The sequence below is a fragment of the Oncorhynchus keta genome, chromosome 18 (genome assembly GCF_023373465.1).
Source record: "Oncorhynchus keta strain PuntledgeMale-10-30-2019 chromosome 18, Oket_V2, whole genome shotgun sequence".
Lineage (NCBI taxonomy): Eukaryota > Metazoa > Chordata > Actinopteri > Salmoniformes > Salmonidae > Oncorhynchus > Oncorhynchus keta.
The window spans coordinates 38,108,832-38,132,325 of NC_068438.1; the positions used below are offsets into that span (position 1 = coordinate 38,108,832).

The 23,494-nt window shown below is 46.9% G+C and overlaps 1 protein-coding gene across 7 annotated transcripts in view; it reads right to left on the reverse strand.

Annotated features, from left to right (window-relative positions):
- LOC118377951 (glutamate receptor 4-like) overlaps positions 1 to 23,494 on the reverse strand; it is a 221,545-nt gene that overhangs the window by 96,535 nt on the left and 101,516 nt on the right. For all 7 annotated transcript variants that reach the window (XR_008068357.1, XM_052468011.1, XM_052468010.1 and 4 more), the window contains exons 3-7: positions 22,740 to 22,979; positions 18,659 to 18,711; positions 18,402 to 18,533; positions 15,743 to 15,796; positions 14,444 to 14,602 (exon numbers count right to left, since the gene is read on the reverse strand). Coding sequence is in view for 6 of the 7 variants with exons in the window: in XM_052468011.1 (XP_052323971.1) it covers positions 14,444 to 14,602; positions 15,743 to 15,796; positions 18,402 to 18,533; positions 18,659 to 18,711; positions 22,740 to 22,979 (638 nt within the window). In the remaining variant the exon portion in view is untranslated. The remainder of the gene's footprint in view (positions 1 to 14,443; positions 14,603 to 15,742; positions 15,797 to 18,401; positions 18,534 to 18,658; positions 18,712 to 22,739; positions 22,980 to 23,494) is intronic.

The window sequence follows — 23,494 nt, forward strand, 5'->3', positions numbered from 1 at the left end:
CAACTGAACCACTTCAGTTTGCTGTCTTTAGAGCGTCAACTGAACCACTTCAGTTTGCTGTCTTTAGAGCGTCAACTGAACCACTTCAGTTTGCTGTCTTTAGAGCGTGAACTGAACCACTTCAGTTTGCTGTCTTTAGAGCGTCAACTGAACCACTTCAGTTTGCTGTCTTTAGAGCGTCAACTGAACCACTTCAGTTTGCTGTCTTTAGAGCGTCAACTGAACCACTTCAGTTTGCAGTCTTTAGAGCGTCAACTGAACCACTTCAGTTTGCTGTCTTTAGAGCGTCAACTGAACCACTTCAGTTTGCTGTCTTTAGAGCGTCAACTGAACCACTTCAGTTTGCAGTCTTTAGAGCGTCAACTGAACCACTTCAGTTTGCTGTCTTTAGAGCGTCAACTGAACCACTTCAGTTTGCTGTCTTTAGAGCGTCAACTGAACCACTTCAGTTTGCTGTCTTTAGCGTCAACTGAACCAACTGAACCACTTCAGTTTGCTGTCTTTAGAGCGTCAACTGAACCACTTCAGTTTGCTGTCTTTAGAGCGTCAACTGAACCACTTCAGTTTGCTGTCTTTAGAGCGTCAACTGAACCACTTCAGTTTGCTGTCTTTAGAGCGTCAACTGAACCACTTCAGTTTGCTGTCTTTGTCAACTTTCAGTTTGCTGTCTTTAGAGCGTCAACTGAACCACTTCAGTTTGCTGTCTTTAGAGCGTCAACTGAACCACTTCAGTTGCTGTCTTTGAGCGTCAACTGAACCACTTCAGTTTGCTGTCTTTAGAGCGTCAACTGAACCACTTCAGTTTGCTGTCTTTAGAGCGAACCACTTCAACTGAACCACTTCAGTTTGCTGTCTTTAGAGCGTCAACTGAACCACTTCAGTTTGCTGTCTTTAGAGCGTCAACTGAACCACTTCAGTTTGCTGTCTTTAGAGCGTCAACTGAACCACTTCAGTTTGCTGTCTTTAGAGCGTCAACTGAACCACTTCAGTTTGCTGTCTTTAGAGCGTCAACTGAACCACTTCAGTTTGCTGTCTTTAGAGCGTCAACTGAGCGTCAGTTGCTGTCTTTAGAGCGTCAACTGAACCACTTCAGTTTGCTGTCTTTAGAGCGTCAACTGAACCACTTCAGTTTGCTGTCTTTAGAGCGTCAACTGAACCACTTCAGTTGCTGTCTTTAGAGCGTCAACTGAACCACTTCAGTTTGCTGTCTTTAGAGCGTCAACTGAACCACTTCAGTTTGCTGTCTTTAGAGCGTCAACTGAACCACTTCAGTTTGCTGTCTTTAGAGCGCAACTGAACCACTTTTGCTGTCTTTAGCGTCAACTGAACCACTTCAGTTTGCTGTCTTTAGAGCGTCAACTGAACCACTTCAGTTTGCTGTCTTTAGAGCGTCAACTGAACCACTTCAGTTTGCTGTCTTTAGAGCGTCAACTGAACCACTTCAGTTTGCTGTCTTTAGAGCGTCAACTGAACCACTTCAGTTTGCTGTCTTTAGAGCGTCAACTGAACCACTTCAGTTGCTGTCTTTAGAGCGTCAACTGAACCACTTCAGTTTGCTGTCTTTTACTGAACCACTTCAGTTTGCTGTCTTTCAACTGAACCACTTCAGTTTGCTGTCTTTAGAGCGTCAACTGAACCACTTCAGTTTGCTGTCTTTAGAGCGTCAACTGAACCACTTCAGTTTGCTGTCTTTAGAGCGTCAACTGAACCACTTCAGTTTGCTGTCTTTAGAGCGTCAACTGAACCACTTCAGTTTGCTGTCTTTAGAGCGTCAACTGAACCACTTCAGTTTGCTGTCTTTAGAGCGTCAACTGAACCACTTCAGTTTGCTGTCTTTAGAGCGTCAACTGAACCACTTCAGTTTGCTGTCTTTAGAGCGTCAACTGAACCACTTCAGTTTGCTGTCTTTACTGAACCACTTCAGTTGCGTCTTTAGAGCGTCAACTGAACCACTTCAGTTGCAGTCTTTAGAGCGCGTCAACTGAACCACTTCAGTTTGCTGTCTTTAGAGCGTCAACTGAACCACTTCAGTTTGCTGTCTTTAGAGCGTCAACTGAACCACTTCTTGCTGTCTTTAGAGCGTCAACTGAACCACTTCAGTTTGCTGTCTTTAGAGCGTCAACTGAACCACTTCAGTTGCTGTCTTTAGAGCGTCAACTGAACCACTTCAGTTTGCTGTCTTTAGAGCGTCAACTGAACCACTTCAGTTTGCTGTCTTTAGAGCGTCAACTGAACCACTTCAGTTTGCTGTCTTTAGAGCGTCAACTGAACCACTTCAGTTTGCTGTCTTTAGAGCGTCAACTGAACCACTTCAGTTTGCTGTCTTTAGAGCGTCAACTGAACCACTTCAGTTGCTGTCTTTAGAGCGTCAACTGAACCACTTCAGTTTGCTGTCTTTAGAGCGTCAACTGAACCACTTCAGTTTGCTGTCTTTAGAGCGTCAACTGAACCACTTCAGTTTGCTGTCTTTAGAGCGTCAACTGAACCACTTCAGTTTGCTGTCTTTAGAGCGTCAACTGAACCACTTCAGTTTGCTGTCTTTAGAGCGTCAACTGAACCACTTCAGTTTGCTGTCTTTAGAGCGTCAACTGAACCACTTCAGTTTGCTGTCTTTAGAGCGTCAACTGAACCACTTCAGTTTGCTGTCTTTAGAGCGTCAACTGAACCACTTCAGTTTGCTGTCTTTAGAGCGTCAACTGAACCACTTCAGTTTGCTGTCTTTAGAGCGTCAACTGAACCACTTCAGTTTGCTGTCTTTAGAGCGTCAACTGAACCACTTCAGTTTGCTGTCTTTAGAGCGTCAACTGAACCACTTCAGTTTGCTGTCTTTAGAGCGTCAACTGAACCACTTCAGTTTGCTGTCTTTAGAACCACTTCAGTTTGCTGCGTCAACTGAACCACTTCAGTTTGCTGTCTTTAGAGCGTCAACTGAACCACTTCAGTTTGCTGTCTTTAGAGCGTCAACTGAACCACTTCAGTTTGCTGTCTTTAGAGCGTCAACTGAACCACTTCAGTTTGCTGTCTTTAGAGCTCAACTGAACCACTTCAGTTTGCTGTCTTTTCAACTGAACCACTTCAGTTTGCTGTCTTTAGAGCGTGAACTGAACCACTTCAGTTTGCTGTCTTTAGAGCGTCAACTGAACCACTTCAGTTTGCTGTCTTTAGAGCGTCAACTGAACCACTTCAGTTTGCTGTCTTTAGAGCGTCAACTGAACCACTTCAGTTTGCTGTCTTTAGAGCGTCAACTGAACCACTTCAGTTGTCTGTCTTTAGTTTGAGTCGTCAACTGAACCACTTCAGTTTGCTGTCTTTAGAGCGTCAACTGAACCACTTCAGTTTGCTGTCTTTAGAGCGTCAACTGAACCACTTCAGTTTGCTGTCTTTAGAGCGTCAACTGAACCACTTCAGTTTGCTGTCTGAACCACTTCAGTTGCTGTAGACTGAACCACTTCAGTTTGCTGTCTTTCAACTGAACCACTTCAGTTTGCTGTCTTTAGAGCGTCAACTGAACCACTTCAGTTTGCTGTCTTTAGAGCGTCAACTGAAACTTCACTGTCAGCGTCAACTGAACCACTTCAGTTTGCTGTCTTTAGAGCGTCAACTGAACCACTTCAGTTTGCTGTCTTTAGAGCGTCAACTGAACCACTTCAGTTTGCTGTCTTTAGAGCGTCAACTGAACCACTTCAGTTTGCTGTCTTTAGAGCGTCAACTGAACCACTTCAGTTTGTCTGTCTTTAGAGTCTTTAGAGCGTCAACTGAACCACTTCAGTTTGCTGTCTTTAGAGCGTCAACTGAACCACTTCAGTTTGCTGTCTTTAGAGCGTCAACTGAACCACTTCAGTTTGCTGTCTTTAGAGCGTCAACTGAACCACTTCAGTCTTTGCTGTCTTTAGAGCGTCAACTGAACCACTTCAGTTTGCTGTCTTTAGAGCGTCAACTGAACCACTTCAGTTTGCTGTCTTTAGAGCGTCAACTGAACCACTTCAGTTTGCTGTCTTTAACAACTGAACCACTTCAGTTGCTGTCTTTAGAGCGTCAACTGAACCACTTCAGTTTGCTGTCTTTAGAGCGTCAACTGAACCACTTCAGTTGCTGTCTTTAGAGCGTCAACTGAACCACTTCAGTTTGCTGTCTTTAGAGCGTCAACTGAACCACTTCAGTTTGCTGTCTTTAGAGCGTCAACTGAACCACTTCAGTTTGCTGTCTTTAGAGCGTCAACTGAACCACTTCAGTTTGCTGTTGCTGTCTTTAGTTTGCTGAGCGTCAACTGAACCACTTCAGTTTGCTGTCTTTAGAGCGTCAACTGAACCACTTCAGTTTGCTGTCTTTAGAGCGTCAACTGAACCACTTCAGTTTGCTGTCTTTAGAGCGTCAACTGAACCACTTCAGTTTGCTGTCTTTAGAGCGTCAACTGAACCACTTCAGTTTGCTGTCTTTAGAGCGTCAACTGAACCACTTCAGTTTGCTGTCTTTAGAGCGTCAACTGAACCACTTCAGTTTGCTGTCTTTAGAGCGTCAACTGAACCACTTCAGTTTGCTGTCTTTAGAGCGTCAACTGAACCACTTCAGTTTGCTGTCTTTACTGAACCACTTCAGTTTGCGTCAACTGAACCACTTCAGTTTGCTGTCTTTAGAGCGTCAACTGAACCACTTCAGTTTGCTGTCTTTAGACAACTGAACCACTTCAGTTTGCTGTCTTTAGAGCGTCAACTGAACCACTTCAGTTTGCTGTCTTTAGAGCGTCAACTGAACCACTTCAGTTTGCTGTCTTTAGAGCGTCAACTGAACCACTTCAGTTTGCTGTCTTTAGAGCGTCAACTGAACCACTTCAGTTTGCTGTCTTTCAACTGAACCACTTCAGTTTGCTGTCGTCAACTGAACCACTTCAGTTTGCTGTCTTTAGAGCGTCAACTGAACCACTTCAGTCTTTGCTGTCTTTAGAGCGTCAACTGAACCACTTCAGTTTGCTGTCTTTAGAGCGTCAACTGAACCACTTCAGTTTGCTGTCTTTAGAGCGTCAACTGAACCACTTCAGTTGCTGTCTTTAGAGCGTCAACTGAACCACTTCAGTTTGCTGTCACTCAACTGAACCACTTCAGTTTGCTGTCTTTAGAGCGTCAACTGAACCACTTCAGTTTGCTGTCTTTAGAGCGTCAACTGAACCACTTCAGTTTGCTGTCTTTAGAGCGTCAACTGAACCACTTCAGTTTGCTGTCTTTAGAGCGTCAACTGAACCACTTCAGTTTGCTGTCTTTAGAGCGTCAACTGAACCACTTCAGTTTGCTGTCTTTAGAGCGTCAACTGAACCACTTCAGTTTGCTGTCTTTAGAGCTGAACCACTTCAGTTGCTGTCTGAACCACTTCAGTTTGCTGTCTTTAGAGCGTCAACTGAACCACTTCAGTTGCTGTCTTTAGAGCGTCAACTGAACCACTTCAGTTGCTGTCTTTAGAGCGTCAACTGAACCACTTCAGTTTGCTGTCTTTAGAGCGTCAACTGAACCACTTCAGTTGCTGTCTTTAGAGCGTCAACTGAACCACTTCAGAACCACTTTGCTGTCTTTAGAGCGTCAACTGAACCACTTCAGTTGCTGTCTTTAGAGCGTCAACTGAACCACTTCAGTTTGCTGTCTTTAGAGCGTCAACTGAACCACTTCAGTTGCTGTCTTTAGAGCGTCAACTGAACCACTTCAGTTGCTGTCTTTAGAGCGTCAACTGAACCTGTCTTTAGAGCGTCAACTGAACCACTTCAGTTTGCTGTCTTTAGAGCGTCAACTGAACCACTTCAGTTTGCTGTCTTTAGAGCGTCAACTGAACCACTTCAGTTTGCTGTCTTTAGAGCGTCAACTGAACCACTTCAGTTGCTGTCTTTAGAGCGTCAACTGAACCACTTCAGTTTGCTGTCTTTAGAGCGTCAACTGAACCACTTCAGTTTGCTGTCTTTAGAGCGTCAACTGAACCACTTCAGTTTGCTGTCTTTAGAGCGTCAACTTCAACTGAACCACTTCAGTTGCTGTCTTTAGAGCGTCAACTGAACCACTTCAGTTTGCTGTCTTTAGAGCGTCAACTGAACCACTTCAGTTTGCTGTCTTTAGAGCGTCAACTGAACCACTTCAGTTGCTGTCTTTAGAGCGTCAACTGAACCACTTCAGTTGCAGTTTGTCTTTAGAGCGTCAACTGAACCACTTCAGTTTGCTGTCTTTAGAGCGTCAACTGAACCACTTCAGTTTGCTGTCTTTAGAGCGTCAACTGAACCACTTCAGTTTGCTGTCTTTAGAGCGTCAACTGAACCACTTCAGTTTGCTGTCTTTAGAGCGTCAACTGAACCACTTCAGTTTGCTGTCTTTAGAGCGTCAACTGAACCACTTCAGTTTGCTGTCTTTAGAGCGTCAACTGAACCACTTCAGTTTGCTGTCTTTAGAGCGTCAACTGAACCACTTCAGTTTGCTGTCTTTTACTGAACCACTTCAGTTTGCTGTCGTCAACTGAACCACTTCAGTTGCTGTCTTTAGAGCGTCAACTGAACCACTTCAGTTTGCTGTCTTTAGAGCGTCAACTGAACCACTTCAGTTGCTGTCTTTAGAGCGTCAACTGAAACCAGTTTGCTGTCAGTCAACTTGCTGTCTTTAGAGCGTCAACTGAACCACTTCAGTTTGCTGTCTTTAGAGCGTCAACTGAACCACTTCAGTTTGCTGTCTTTAGAGCGTCAACTGAACCACTTCAGTTTGCTGTCTTTAGAGCGTCAACTGAACCACTTCAGTTTGCTGTCTTTACTGAACCACTTCAGTTTGCTGTCTTTCAACTGAACCACTTCAGTTTGCTGTCTTTAGAGCGTCAACTGAAACAGTTTGAACCACTTCAGTTTGCTGTCTTTAGAGCGTCAACTGAACCACTTCAGTTGCTGTCTTTAGAGCGTCAACTGAACCACTTCAGTTTGCTGTCTTTAGAGCGTCAACTGAACCACTTCAGTTTGCTGTCTTTAGAGCGTCAACTGAACCACTTCAGTTTGCTGTCTTTAGAGCGTCAACTGAACCACTTCAGTTTGCTGTCTTTAGAGCGTCAACTGAACCACTTCAGTTTGCTGTCTTTAGAGCGTCAACTGAACCACTTCAGTTTGCTGTCTTTAGAGCTGTCTTTCAACTGAACCACTTCAGTTTGCTGTCTTTAGAGCGTCAACTGAACCACTTCAGTTTGCTGTCTTTAGAGCGTCAACTGAACCACTTCAGTTTGCTGTCTTTAGAACCACTTCAGTTTGCGTCAACTGAACCACTTCAGTTTGCTGTCTTTAGAGCGTCAACTGAACCACTTCAGTTGCTGTCTTTAGAGCGTCAACTGAACCACTTCAGTTTGCTGTCTTTAGAGCGTCAACTGAACCACTTCAGTTTGCTGTCTTTAGAGCGTCAACTGAACCACTTCAGTTTGCTGTCTTTAGAGCGTCAACTGAACCACTTCAGTTTGCTGTCTTTAGAGCGTCAACTGAACCACTTCAGTTTGCTGTCTTTAGAGCGTCAACTGAACCACTTCAGTCTTTTGCAGTTGTCTTTAGAGCGTCAACTGAACCACTTCAGTTGCTGTCTTTAGAGCTGTCTTTCAACTGAACCACTTCAGTTTGCTGTCTTTAGAGCGTCAACTGAACCACTTCAGTTTGCTGTCTTTAGAGCGTCAACTGAACCACTTCAGTTTGCTGTCTTTAGAGCGTCAACTGAACCACTTCAGTTTGCTGTCTTTAGAGCGTCAACTGAACCACTTCAGTTTGCTGTCTTTAGAGCGTCAACTGAACCACTTCAGTTTGCTGTCTTTAGAGCGTCAACTGAACCACTTCAGTTTGCTGTCTTTAGAGCGTCAACTGAACCACTTCAGTTTGCTGTCTTTAGAGCGTCAACTGAACCACTTCAGTTTTGCTGTCTTTAGAGCTGTCAACTGAACCACTTCAGTTTGCTGTCTTTAGAGCGTCAACTGAACCACTTCAGTTTGCTGTCTTTAGAGCGTCAACTGAACCACTTCAGTTTGCTGTCTTTAGAGCGTCAACTGAACCACTTCAGTTTGCTGTCTTTAGAGCGTCAACTGAACCACTTCAGTTTGCTGTCTTTAGAGCGTCAACTGAACCACTTCAGTTTGCTGTCTTTAGCGTCAACTGAACCACTTCAGCGTCAACTGAACCACTTCAGTTTGCTGTCTTTTACTGAACCACTTCAGTTTGCTGTCTTTAGAGCGTCAACTGAACCACTTCAGTTTGCTGTCTTTAGAGCGTCAACTGAACCACTTCAGTTTGCTGTCTTTAGAGCGTCAACTGACAGATCCATTGGATTATGATGAAATCATCACCATATTCAACTCAAAGCCTCGCCGTCTGCACCTTGTGATGTAGGTCACGTCTTATTGATACGTCTACTAAAGGTAAGGTACCATTTCATAGTACTACCACCTGCCATGGTATAATTTGTAACATCAAATAGAGGCTTGTTTGCCAATTGAGATTAAAGTGCGTCCGAAGATGAATTTTTAGTTGTTGGCAATTTGGCAACTGGTCTAAAGTTACTGTCTTATTTTAATATTCTGGGATAGGTAAATATTTGTATATGTAACGAGGTTGCTCCAAGTGCCCTGTACTAGTATAAAAATTATTGTATTACGAAATAATATATGGTACACGTCGCAAAATACATTAAATGAAGTAGAAAAATTGAATATCCACAATTTTCTAGGACTACCCCCCAAAAAAATCTGTCTACGCCCCTGCTCCAGCCTATCAGAGCTCTTGCAGCATGAACTGACATGTTGTCCACCCAATCAAAGGACCAGAGAATTAATATAGTACAGAAAGCATAAGCTACAGCTAGCTAGCACCGCAGTGTTTAAAATATGGTGAGTAGTTGACTCAAAGAGAGAGAAAGACAACAGTTGAACAGTTTTGAACAAATTCATTTCTTCCAAAATGACGAAGCAAGAGAGTAATAGAGAGTAATAGAGAGATATTGTCATTTTTTTTCACATTCAGTTTCACTTACTTAGCTAGCAAATGCAGCAAGCAAGTTTAGCCTACTGAAACACCCTGCTCAGAGCGATGCTATGTTAGCCAGCTGGCTATGACTTTCCAACACAACACTGGAACTCTTCCAAGTCAATGTAAGCTTTTGGTATTACTAATGGTATTACATTGGACTAATGATTACACCCTATATTAGCTAGATGCAGGCAAGTGTGTGCAAGGCGGTATTGAATGTCACTGTCTGTCCATGTGTCACTGCCTGTCACCTCAAATGTGTCTCTCGACCTGTGTTCACCTACTTACTGTACGTTGTAAACCTTCATTCATAAGCTAGGTTGCAGCAACCTCATGGTGGGTATAGGGGAATTTTGAGTATCATGTAGTAGCCTAAATCTATCTATGTTACATTGAACTGGGTACATGGAATATGAATGACAGTCATCCAATATGCTGTAACAGAAATAAGGCCATGCTCATGAAAAAAAACATCCTCCCTAATTTTAAAAACGTCACTGACTGTCACGCCTTGGTCTTTGTATTTTGTGTTTTCTTTAATTATTTGGTCAGGCCAGGGTGTGACATGGGTTTATGTTGTTGTATTTCGTATTGGGGTTTTTGTATTATTGGGATTGCGGCTGAGTAGGGGTGTTGTATGGGCTTGGCTGCCTGAGGCGGTTCTCAATCAGAGTCAGGTGATTCTCGTTGTCTCTGATTGGGAACCGTATTTAGGTAGCCTGGTTTCGCTTTGTATTTCGTGGGTGATTGTTCCTGTCTCTGTGTAGTGTTCACCAGTTAGGCTGTAATAGGTTTCTCGTTCCGTTTGTTGTTTTTGTATATGTATGAGTTATTTCATGCTGCATTTCAGTCAGACTCTCTTTCCACAAACGAAGAACGCCGTTACAGAATCACCCACCACACACGGACCGAGTGGCGTGGAAACAGGCAGCGACAGCTGGAGCAGCAAAAGGAGAATGAATTATTCGGAGAATGGACATGGGAAGACGTGTTGGATGGTAAAGGTTGTTACAGTTGGGAGGAGATACTGGCCGGAAGAGATCGCCTCCCATGGGAACAGGTGGAGGCACTAAGGAGAGCAGAGGCAGCCCGAGATAGGAGCCGACGATATGAGGGAACACGGTTGGCAAGGAAGCCCGAAAAGCAGCCCCAAAAAATTATTGGGGGGGGCTTAAAGAGAGTATGGCTATGCCAGGTAGGAGACCTGCGCAAACTCCCTGTGCTTACCGGGGGGCTAGAGAGACCGGGCAGGCACCGTGTTATGCTATGGAGCGCACGGTGTTTCCAGTGCGGGTGCATAGCCCGGTGCGGCACATACCAGCCCTTCGTATTGGCCGGGCTAGAGTGGGCATCGAGCCAGGTAAGGTTGGGCAGGCTCGGTGCTCAAGAGCTCCAGTGCGCCTGCACGGTCCGGTCTATCCAGAGCCAACTCTCCTTGTTTATCGTGAGGAGCCAAGGAGGAGACCTGAACCAGAGCCGGTGTTAGAGGTGAGCGAAGCAGAGACTGTGAAGGAGTTAATGGGGAAGGTGGAGGGAGTATGAGGGAGTTGCTAGCTTGGTGCTTTAGGTACAAGATTCGTCCGACGGAGCGTGTCGGGGATTTAATGGCACCTGGGTCAGCGCTCCATACTCGTCCTGAGGTGCGTGTTAGTCGGCTGGTGAAAAATGTGCCAGCCTCACGCACCAGGCCTCCTGTGTACCTACCTAGCCTTGCACGTCCTGTGCCAGTCCTGCTCTCAGGCTCTCCAGTACACCTTCACGGTCCAGTCCATCCTGTGCCACCTTCACACAACAGTCCTCCGGTAGCAGCTCCCCGCACCAGGCTTCCTGTGCGTGTCCTCAATCCTGTAGCACCAGTTCCAGCACAACGCACCAGGCCTTCTGTGCGCCTCGCCTGTTCAGCACAGTCAGAGCCTTCCTTCCCTCCTGCGCTGCCGGAGTCTCCCGCCTGTTCAGCGCTATCAGAGCCTTCATCCTCTACAGCGCTGCCGGAGCATCCTGCCTGTTCGGAGCAGCCTGAGCTGCCAGTCTGCAGGGAGCTGTCAGTCTGCAAGGAGCTGTCAGTCTGCATGACGCAGCCAGAGCTGTCAGTCTGCAAAGAGCTGTCAGTCTGCAAAGAGCTGCCAGTCTGCAGGGTGCTGTCAGCCTGCATGGAGCAGTCAGAGCTGTCAGTCTGCATGACGCAGCCAGAGCTGTCAGTCTGCAAGGAGCTGCCAGTCTGCAAGGAGCTGCCAGTCTGCAAGGAGCTGTCAGTCTGCAAGGAGCTACCAGTCTGCAGGGTGCTGTCAGCCTGCATGGAGCAGTCAAAGCTGTCAGTCTGTTCGAAGCAGCCAGAGCTGTCAGTCTGCAAAGAGCTGTCAGTCTGCAAAGAGATGCCAGTCTGCAAGGAGCTGTCAGCCTGCATAGAGCAGCTAGATCCGCCAGTCAGCCATGATCTTCTAGATCTGCCAGTCAACCAGATTCTTCCAGATCTGCCAGTCAACTAGTCTCTTCCAGATCTGCCAGTCAACCAGTCTCTTCCAGATCTGCCAGTCAACCAGTCTCTTCCAGATCTGCCAGTCAACCAGTCTCTTCCAGATCTGCTCGTCAACCAGAATCTTCCAGATCCGCCAGCCAGCCAGGATCTACCGGAGCCTACTACCTGCCCGAGCTTCATCTCAGTACTGGGCTTCCCCTCAGTTCCGGGCTGCCCCTCAGTTCCGGGCTGCCCCTCAGTCTCGAGCTGCCCCTCAGTCCCGAGCTGCCCCTCAGTCCCGAGCTGCCCCTAAGTCCCGAGCTGCCCCTCAGTCCCGAGCTGCCCCTCAGCCCAGAGCTGCCCCTCAGTCCCGAGCTGCCTCAGTCCCGAGCTGCCCCTCAGTCCCGAGCTGTCCCTCAGTCCCGAGATGCCCCTCAGTCACGAGCTGCTCCTCAGTTCTGTGGGGTTCTGGGTGAGGACTATTAGGCCATGGTCGGCGGCGAGGTTGGATTATCCCAGGACGCGAAGGGGAGGAACTAGGACATTAATGGAGTGGGGTCCACGTCCCGAGCCGGAACCGCCACCATGGACAGACGCCCACCCGGACCCTCCCTATGGTTTTGAGGTGTGTCTGGGAGTCCGCACCTTAGGGGGGGAGGGGGGGGGGTTCTGTCACGCCTTGGTCTTTGTATTTTGTGTTTTCTTTAATTATTTGGTCAGGCCAGGGTGTGACATGGGTTTATGTTGTTGTATTTCGTATCGGGGTTTTTGTATTATTGGGATTGCGGCTCAGTAGGGGTGTTGCATAGGCTTGGCTGCCTGAGGCGGTTCTCAATCAGAGTCAGGTGATTCTCGTTGTCTCTGATTGGGAACCGTATTTAGGTAGCCTGGTTTCGCTTTGTATTTCGTGGGTGATTGTTCCTGTCTCTGTGTAGTGTTCACCAGTTAGGCTGTAATAGGTTTCTCGTTCTGTTTGTTGTTTTTGTATATGTATAAGTTATTTCATGTTTCGCTCTTCATTCATTAAAGTCATGAGTAACTACCACGCTGCATTTCAGTCCGACTCTCTTTCCACAAACGAAGAACGCCATTACACTGACCTAGTCATGACTAGCCCTGACCTAGGATGACTAGATCCACCCTAGAATGACTAGCTCTGCCCTAGGATGACTAGCTCTGCCCTAGGATGACTAGCCCTGCCCTAGAATGACTAGCCCTGCCCTATGATGGGCGGAGCTAGTCATCCTAGGGCGGAGCTAGTCATCATAGGGCAGGGCTAGTCATCCTAGGGCAGAGCTAGTCATCCTAGGGCAGGGCTAGTCATCCTAGGGCAGGGCTAGTCATCCTAGGGCAGGGCTAGTCATCATAGGGCAGAGCTAGTCATCATAGGGCAGAGCTAGTCATCCTAGGGCAGGGCTAGTCATCATAGGGCAGGGCTAGTCATCATAGGGCAGAGCTAGTCATCATATTGCAGAGCTAGTCATCCTAGGTCAGGCTAGTCATCCTAGGGCAGGGCTAGTCATCATAGGGCAGAGCTAGTCATCCTAGGGCAGGGCTAGTCATCCTAGGGCGGAGCTAGTCATCCTAGGGTGGAGCTCGTCATCCTAGGGCAGAGCTAGTCATCCTAGGTCAGGGCTAGTCATCCTAGGGCAGAGCTAGTCATCCTAGGTCAGGGCTAGTCATCCTAGGGTGGAGCTAGTCATCCTACGGCAGAGCTAGTCAGCCTTGGTCAGGGCTAGTCATCCTAGGGCAGAGCTAGTCATCCTAGGTCAGGGCTAGTCATCCTAGGGCGGGGCAGGTCATCCTAGGGCAAGGCTAGTCATCATAGGGCAGGGCTAGTCATCCTAGGGCAGAGCTAGTCATCCTAGGGCAGGGCTAGTCATCCTGGGGCAGGGCTAGTCATCCTAGGGCAGAGCTGGTCATCATAGGGCAGAGCTAGTCATCCTAGGGCAGAGCTAGTCATCCTGGGGCAGGGCTAGTCATCCTAGGGCAGAGCTAGTCATCCTAGGGCAGAGCTGGTCATCCTAGGGCAGAGCTAGTCATCCTAGGGCAGAGCTAGTCATCCTAGGGCAAAGCTGGTCATCCTAGGGCAGAGCTAGTCATCCTAGGGCAGAGCTAGTCATCCTAGGGCAAAGCTGGTCATCCTAGGGCAGAGCTAGTCATCCTAGGGTACTTATACCGTTAGTGGGATTGCAGCCACAACAAGTTAAGGGCTCGAAAGTATGCATTTCACTGTAAGGCCTATACCTGTTGTATGTGCCAAGTGACAAATACAATTTGATTTGATTTGAGACCAAGAGAAACAAGATTCTTTGGTCTGATGAAACCAAGATTGAACTCTTTGTCCTGAATCCCAAGTGTCACGTCTGGAGGAAACCTAGCCCCATCCCTATGGTGAATCACGGTGGTGACAGCATCATGCTGTAGGGATGTTTTTCAGTGGCAGGGACTGGGAGACTAGTCAGGATCGAGGCAAAGATGAACGGAGCAAAGCACAGAGAGATCCTTGATGAAAACCTGCTTCAGAGCACTCAGGACCTCCACTGGGGTGAAGGTTCACCTTCCAACAGGACAACAACCCAAAGCACACACTCAAGACAACGCAGGAGTGGCTTTGGGACAAGTCTCTGAATGTCCTTGAGTGGCCCAGCCAGAGCCTGGACTTGAACCCGATCGAACATCTCTGGAGAGACGTGAAAATAGCTGTGCATAGTGTAACACTTACTGTTAATTTTTAATTGTTTATTTCACTTTTGTTTAATGTCTATTTCACTTGCTTGTCCATGTAACATATGTTTCCCATGCCAATAAAGCCCTTTGATTTGGAGAGAGGGAGAGAGAGGGGTGGGACACTATGTCTAACAGCTGAGTGTTTCCTGCTGCTTCTCGGAGTCAGTGTGATTGGTTAAAGAGCTGTGACGGAAGAAAATAGTTCTCTCTCCAACATGATTCTAGAACCATCTGCAGCAGTGTGAGTGTGTGTGTACCTTGGGTGGGATGTCAGAGCCTGGGTACTCTCTCTGGTCCAGTTTGTTCCAGCGCTGCATCAGTTTGAGGACTATTGGCTTACTGAAGTCAACCAACTGGAACCCTGTGATGTTAGCCCCACCATGCATAAATCTCTCAAGAGATATGTCTTTAAAACCCTTGATGGGAGAGAGACAGTGGAGAGAGAGGGAGAGAGAGAGGGAGAGGGAGGGGGAGGGGGAGAGGAAGAGAGAGAGCAAGAGGAAGGGGGAGGGGGAGAGAGAGAGAGAGAGGGAGAGAGAGAGGGGGAGGGGAGAGAGAGGCAGAGGAAGAGAGAGAGGGAGAGGAAGGGGAGGGGAGAGAGAGAGGGGGAGAGAGAGAGAGGGAGGGAGAGGGAGAGGGAGGGGAAGGGGGAGAGGGAGAGGGAGAGGGAGGGAAAGGGGGAGAGAGAGAGGGAGAGGAAGAGAGAGGGAGAGGAAGGGGGAGGGGAGAGAGAGAGGGAGAGGAAGGGGGAGGGGGAGAGAGAGAGAGAGAGAGAGGGAGAGAGAGAGGGGAGGGGAGAGAGAGGCAGAGGAAGAGAGAGAGGGAGAGGAAGGGGAGGGGAGAGAGAGAGGGGGAGAGAGAGAGAGGGAGGGAGAGGGAGAGGGAGGGGAAGGGGGAGAGGGAGAGGGAGGGAAAGGGGGAGAGAGAGAGGGAGAGGAAGAGAGAGGGAGAGGAAGGGGGAGAGAGAGGGAGAGGAAGGGGAAGGGGGAGAGAGAGGGAGAGAAGAGAGAGAGAGAGAGAGAGAGAGAGAGAGAGAGAGAGAGAGGGAGAGAGAGAGAGAGGTGTTAGGCACAACTGCATTTGAAGATTACCCTGGCTTTGCCTGAACATGGAAGCTCTGAGACAGGAATGCACCTTCTTTTCCCAAGCTAGAGAGAGAGAGAGAAGGAGAGAGAGAGAGAGTGGGGGACGGCGAGAGAAAGGGAATGCACTGTCTGAAGTGCCTTCAAACCATTCTCCTCACAAAGGCATGGTTCTGTCTGTCTGGCTCAGAGTTGACTCACATTTTCCTCAGAGACAAGGTAAACCTCAGCCACCTGCCTGTACCCCTCTGTACATACCACAACCTTCCCCCTTCCTCTCTCCTCCTCATCTCCTCTCTTTTATCTGCACTAATCTAAAAAAACATATCATGTGGATGGGGACAGGGGTATTTGTTTTCACTTGTTCAGTTGGTTCATGTTAGCAGAGATGAAGGAGAGCAGGAGGGGAGCAGACATGGAAATGAAACCACTTTAGACTATTGGGATGCACTAAGAAGTCACACACATACTTACCAGGTTGGCCAAGATGTAATGGTAGCCTTTGACATGTTTCCCCACACTAACGGCCTGGAGAAAGAGAGGAAGAGAAGAGGGGAGAACGAAAGGGGATGAGAGGGGAGAAAGGAAGAGAAGAAATTGAATGGCTATCCTGAGAGAGAGAGAGAGAGAGAGAGAGAGAGAGAGAGAGAGAGAGAGAGAGAGAGAGAGAGAGAGAGAGAGAGAGAGAGAGAGAGAGAGAGAGAGAGAGAGAGAGAGAGAGAGAGAGAGAGAGAGAGAGAGAGAGAGAGAGAGAGAACAAAGAGAGAATTACTTAACACATTGGAAAGAATTAACAAAATACCTGAGCAAACTAGAATGCTATTTGGCCCTAAACAGAGAGTACACAGTGGCAGAATACCTAAGCACTGTGATTGACCCAAAATTAAGGAAAGCTTTGACCATGTACAGACTCAGTGAGCATAGCCTTGCTATTAAGAAAGGCCGCCGTAGGCAGACCTGGCTCTCAAGAGAAGACAGGCTATGTGCAAACTGCCCACAACATGAGGTGGAAACTGAGCTGCACTTCCGAACCTCCTGCCAAATGTATGACCATATTAGAGACACATATTTCCCTCAAATTACACAGACCCACAAATTATTTGAAAACATCCAATTTTGATCAACTCCAATATCTACTGGATGAAATACCACCGTGTGTCATCACAGCAGCAATATTTGCGACCTGTTGCCACAAGAAAATGGCAACCAGTGAAGAACAAATACTGTTGTAAATACAACTTTTGTGCTAAATTTTTTTTTAAATTGTTTATTTCACTTTTGTTCATTATCTATTTCACTTGCTTTGGCAATGTAAACATATGTTTCCCATGACAATAAAGCCCTTTAAAATTGAGAGAGAGAGAGCAATCTCTGTCGGACTGATGATGCCATCCATGCCAATACTACTGAGCCTGCTGTTCCTGGGCAGACCACTGCACAGGTGTGTGTTTGTGTGTGTATTTGTGCATGTGTCCGTGCTTGTAGTTGCTGGTGTGTGTCTGCCCATATTTGTCAGACCAGTAGACAGGAAGGGAGACCTGGCCAGAAGAGGAAATGATGCATGCACAGGGAAGTAGTGACAGATGGCTGACCAATGGGACATTACCCTGGAGCTGGGGTCAAAGATGACAGCAGCAGAGAAGAGGCAGACAGACATACCTGTCTCAACTGTTAGAGTCACAGTCTGGCCGTCAGTAGTTGTGTTCAGTGAAGAGAGGAGGAGAGGGGTACTAATGCGTATGAACGACCACAAGGCTGAGAGAGAGATTGTGTGTGTGTAAGGGTGTGGGATGTTGAGTTCTGTAGTCACCTGTTCTAGAATGCTCTGCAGTCTCTCATCAGACTCACCTGTTCTAGAATGCTCTGAAATCTCTCAGACTCACCTGTTCTAGAATGCTCTGAAGTCTCTCAGACTCACCTGTTCTAGAATGCTCTGCAGCCTCTCAGACTCACCTGTTCTAGAATGCTCTGCAGTCTCTCATCAAACTCACCTGTTCTAGAATGCTCTGCAGTCTCTCATCAGACTCACCTGTTCTAGAATGCTCTGCAGTCTCTCATCAGACTCACCTGTTCTAGAATGCTCTGCAGTCTCTCATCAGACTCACCTGTTCTAGAATGCTCTGCAGTCTCTCATCAGACTCACCTGTTCTAGAATGCTCTGCAGTCTCTCATCAGACTCACCTGTTCTAGAATGCTCTGCAGTCTCTCATCAGACTCACCTGTTCTAGAATGCTCTGCAGTCTCTCAGACTCACCTCTTCTAGAATGCTCTGCAATCTCTCAGACTCACCTGTTCTAGAATGCTTTGCAGCCTCTCAGACTCACCTGTTCTAGAATGCTCTGCAGTCTCTCATCAAACTCACCTGTTCTAGAATGCTCTGCAGTCTCTCATCAGACTCACCTGTTCTAGAATGCTCTGCAGTCTCTCATCAAACTCACCTGTTCTAGAATGCTCTGCAGTCTCTCATCAAACTCACCTGTTCTAGAATGCTCTGCAGTCTCTCATCAGACTCACCTGTTCTAGAATGCTTTGCAGTCTCTCAGACTCACCTGTTCTAGAATGCTCTGCAGCCTCTCAGACTCACCTGTTCTAGAATGCTCTGTAGTCTCTCATCAGACTCACCTGTTCTAGAATGCTCTGCAGTCTCTCATCATACTCACCTGTTCTAGAATGCTCTACAGTCTCTCATCAGACTCACCTGTTCTAGAATGCTTTGCAGTCTCTCAGACTCACCTCTTCTAGAATGCTCTGCAATCTCTCAGACTCACCTGTTCTAGAATGCTTTGCAGTCTCTCAGACTCACCTGTTCTAGAATGCTCTGCAATCTCTCAGACTCACTTGTTCTAGAATGCTCTGCAATCTCTCAGACTCACCTGTTCTAGAATGCTTTGCAGTCTCTCAGACTCACCTGTTCTAGAATGCTCTGCAGTCTCTCATCAGACTCACCTGTTCTAGAATGCTCTGCAGTCTCTCATCAGACTCACCTGTTCTAGAATGCTCTGCAGCCTCTCAGACTCACCTGTTCTAGAATGCTCTGCAGTCTCTCATCAGACTCACCTGTTCTAGAATGCTCTGCAGTCTCTCATCAGACTCACCTGTTCTAGAATGCTTTGCAGTCTCTCATCAGACTCACCTGTTCTAGAATGCTTTGCAGTCTCTCAGGCTCCAGGTCGATGACATACTTCCTCTCCTGCCGGCGGTCCAGGTCTTCTAGCAGACGACGGTACGCTGCCTCGTTGAAACTCTCCACGCAGATGGCACTCACCTGCACAGAGTCAGAGCAATTAACCTGTGTGTGTGTGTCTGTGTGTGTGCGTGTGTGTGTCTGTGTGTGTGTCTGTGTGTGTGCGTGCGTGTGTGTGTGTCTGTGTGCGCCCATGTGGTGCTCACCTGCCAACCGTTTTGACCTGCTCGCTCCATGATTGCCTGTAGGATGGCATAACCTAGACAACAGATCAGAGACACAAAGACAACCAGACATCATCAATCTGGAGAAATGCCAAAAATTACATTTCAGAAAATTGAAGCTGAAGATAAAACAAATAGATCAAATATTTAAGTAAACAAAAACAGTGTCTTGGAAATATCAAACTAAACAGAAATATTGCAAAACACTCTAAATGCCAGATGCCCCTTCCTTCACTGGCCCTCTTTCTTCTTGTCTGTCTAGTGCAACCCTTCACTAAAGTACAAGTCACTGTGCTTGCTTCGGCAGCACATATACTAAAGTACCCGTCACTGTGCCCCCAGGTACTGTCCTGATCCCCTGTCTCTGACACCTCTGCTGTCTGTTCCGTTCTCTATCACCCTCTGTCTCCCCTCTGTCTTTCTGTCACTCTTTTTCTCTCTCACCCTGATGCTTCCTTCATTATGTCCACAGTTCCCCCAAACACTCCCGGCAGCAATCAACAACAGCTGTCCCTGTGTAAACACCCCTAAGCTGGAGGCTAACAGTATGTCTGTCTGTCTGCCTGTCTGACTGACGTTCTGCCTGTCTGCCTGTCTGTCTGACGTTCTGCCTGTCTGTCTCTTTGTCTGTGTCTTTGTCTGTCTGTCTGTCTGTCTGTCTGTCTGTCTGTCTGTCTGTCTGTCTGTGTCCAGATTATCTAACAGTCTGTCTGTCTGTCTGTCTGTCTGTCTGTCTGTCTGTCTGTGTCCAGATTGTCTGTCTGTCTGTCTGTCTGTCTGTCTGTCTGTCTGTCTGTCTGTCTGTCTGTCTGTCTGTCTGTCTGTCTGTCTGTCTGCCTGTCTGTCTGTCTGTCTGTCTGTCTGTCTGTCTGTCTGTCTGTCTGTCTGTCTGTCCAGGCTATATGTCTGTCCAGTCTGTCTGTCTGTCTGTCTGTCTGTCTGTCTGTCTGTCTGTCTGTCTGTCTGTCTGTCTGTCTGTCTGTCTGTCTGTCTGTCTGTCTGTCTGTCTGTCTGTTTCCTGGCTATCCCTGACTATACAACAGACAACACGAGAAATGTAACAATGTGTCAGTCTGTCTGTCTGTTTGTCTGTCTGTGTCCAGACTGGGTGTCTGTCTCCTGGCTGGAGCCGATCCCTGACTATACAACAGACAACAGGAGAAATGTAACAATGAAAAAAATACAGCTTTATAGACCCAAAATATCAGGGTGACACATGAACACATAAAAGAAGGCTTGGGAACAGATATTTGTGAACCAATGGGCACACAGCTTCCCAGTCAAAAACACATGCAGGCCTTCAAAATCCTCAGTGTGTTTCCACCTGCCTTTCTCCCAGTTTCAAAAGCTTTATAACAGATGAACTCTCAGTAGCTGCGGAACCTAAATCTGAGTGTGTGTGTGTGTGTGTCTGTATATATATATGTGTGCGTGTGTGTGTATATATGTGTGCGTGTGTGTGTGTATATTTGTGTGTGTGTATATATATGTGTGTGTGCGTGTGTGTGTGTGTACATGTGTGTATATATGTGCGTGTGTGTGTGTGTGTGTGTGTATATATATATATATATATATATATATATATATATATAGGAGGGTGTTGATATATATATATACAGTGCCTTGCGAAAGTATTCGGCCCCCTTGAACTTTGCAACCTTTTGCCACATTTTAGGCTTCAAACATAAAGATATAAAACTGTATTTTTTTGTGAAGAATCAACAACAAGTGGGACACAATCATGAAGTGGAACGACATTTATTGGATATTTCAAACTTTTTTAACAAATCAAAAACTGAAAAATTGGGCGTGCAAAATTATTCAGCCCCTTTCCTTACAGTGCAGCAAACTCTCTCCAGAAGTTCAGTGAGGATCTCTGAATGATCCAATGTTGACCTAAATGACTAATGATGATAAATACAATCCACCTGTGTGGTCGCAAAGTCGCAAAGTTCAAGGGGGCTGAATACTTTCGCAAGGCACTGTATGTGTGTGTGTGTGCATATATATATATATATATATATATATATGGGTGTGTGTGTGTGTGTGTGTGTGTGCAATGCTGTCTGTGGAGCATGGAGCATAAAACAGATCCCTCTTACTGCCATTTTCCACCACATTACCGACAGCACGGGCTGATGGGAAATGCTAATGAACGGCCCTGCCTCGGCGAGTCACGGGTGAGTGAAGCGGAAACCGCACCTACAATCCCCTTGGTGTCGACCTAGCCAAGCCGGGCCACAGAGAGACTGGCAGAAGGGAGACACACACACACTGAGAAAATGCATTGTGTGGCGGGACTGGCACTGCTAGCCACTCAGAGGGCATCGAGACCCTGGCATGGGGAGTGAATGTGGGAATGTCTGGTTTAGGGTTCCGTGCTGAGTATTCCCATGACGATAGTCCGGAGCGGAGGGCATCAGCTGTGTCCAATCTGTCAGCACACACAGCATCAAGGGGAACAAGCTCACTTTAATCTCTGTCAGCCTCTCCACAGATAATCACAGTCACGGTTAGTTCAGTAACAAGCTGAGTTAATGACTGGGTTGAGCTGTGTGAATGACTGGGTTGAGCTGTGTGAATGGACTGGGTTGAGCTGTGTGAATGGACTGGGTTGAGCTGTGTGAATGACTGGGTTGAGCTGTGTGAATGGACTGGGTTGAGCTGTGTGAATGGACTGGGTTGAGCTGTGTGAATGGACTGGGTTGAGCTGTGTGAATGACTGGGTTGAGCTGTGTGAATGACTGGGTTGAGCTGTGTGAATGGACTGGGTTGAGCTCTGTGAATTACTCGGTCGAGCTGTGTGAATTACTGGGTTGAGCTGTGTGAATTAATGGGTTGAGGTGTGTTAATGACTGGGTTGGGCTGTGTGATTTACTGGGTTGAGCTGTGTAAATTAATGGGTTGAGGTGTGTTAATGACTGGGTTGGGCTGTGTGATTTACTAGGTTGAGCTGTATGAATTACTGGATTGAACTATGTCAATTACTGGGTTGAGCTCTGTGAATTACTGGATTGAACTATGTCAATTACTGGGTTGAGCTCTGTGAATGACTGGGTTCAGCTCTGTGAATGACTGGGTTGAGCTCTGTGAATTACTGGGTTCAGCTCTGTGAATGACTGGGTTGAGCTCTGTGAATGACTGGGTTGAGCTCTGTGAATTACTGGGTTCAGCTCTGTGAATGACTGGGTTGAGCTCTGTGAATGACTGGGTTGAGCTCTGTGAATGACTGGGTTGACAGATTAACAGATCTGACTGACAGATTAACTGACTGGTTGACCTAATGACTGACTGACTGATTGATTGATTCATTGATTGACTGACTGACTGACAGATTAACCGACTGGTTGACCTACTGACTGACTGACTGATTGATTGATTCATTGATTGACTGACTGACTGACTGACAGATTAACTGACTGGTTGACCTACTGACTGACTGACTGATTGATTGATTCATTGATTGACTGACTGACTGACAGATTAACTGACTGGTTGACCTACTGACTGACTGACTGATTGATTGATTCATTGATTGACTGACTGACTGACAGATTAACTGACTGGTTGACCTACTGACTGACTGACTGATTGATTGATTCATTGATTGACTGACTGACTGACAGATTAACTGACTGGTTGACCTACTGACTGACTGACTGATTGATTGATTCATTGATTGACTGACTGACTGACAGATTAACTGACTGGTTGACCTACTGACTGACTGACTGATTGATTGATTCATTGATTGATTGACTGACTGACAGATTAACCGACTGGTTGACCTACTGACTGACTGACTGATTGATTGATTCATTGATTGACTGACTGACTGACAGATTAACCGACTGGTTGACCTACTGACTGACTGATTGATTGATTCATTGATTTACTGACTGACTGACAGATTAACCGACTGGTTGACCTACTGACTGACTGACTGATTGATTGATTCATTGATTGACTGACTGACTGACAGATTAACTGACTGGTTGACCTACTGACTGACAACTGATTGATTGATTCATTGATTGGGTATTGTTTGATTAACATCTGTTACCTCTGTCTGTGTCGTAGAGGAATACGAAGCGACTCCAGTCATAGTGGTCCAGCAGGGACAGCAGAGCTCCTCTGATAGAGGGGCGGAGCTGCAGGGTGAACTGGCCCTCCCCCTCCGTGGGGAAACTGGGTGTGACCAGGGAGATGTGCAGAGCGCTGCAGAACGACGTCAGGGTGTGCACCGAACGCTTGTCGTACAGGCCGAAGATAGCAAACACACCCCGCGAGTACTGCGAACAGACTGCAGGGAGAGAGAAAGGGAGGAAGGAGAGAAGAGAATGCTTGAAGCCTAATTGTACTGAGAATGCTTAAAGGCTAATTGTACTGAGAATGCTTGAAGCCTAATTGTACTATACACACATGCAATAGACATTTGACATAGAGCCAGAAGAACACGCCAGGAATACTGAGAACAGAATGCAGGCAGAGAGGCAGAGAAAGAGATGCTCATTAATGTATATTCACATAGCGGAATCTCGTGAAATCCGTCAAACATTTTAACGAGTGGATGCTTCAGTTTGTGTCGTCCATAATTGCAACAACAAATTGCAGCTGCTGGGTGCATGTGAGGGTGTGTGTGTGTGTGTGTGTGTGTGTGTGTGTGTGTGTGTGAGTGTGCTTGTCAAAAGAGCTGACAAAACACAGAAAATTATATTTGCAACTTGATTTTCATATCACAAGAATGTTTCCCAGTAATTATTTTGGCCCTCTCAACAATACCAATTCCACAGTAGAGAGCCAAACACTACTAACATA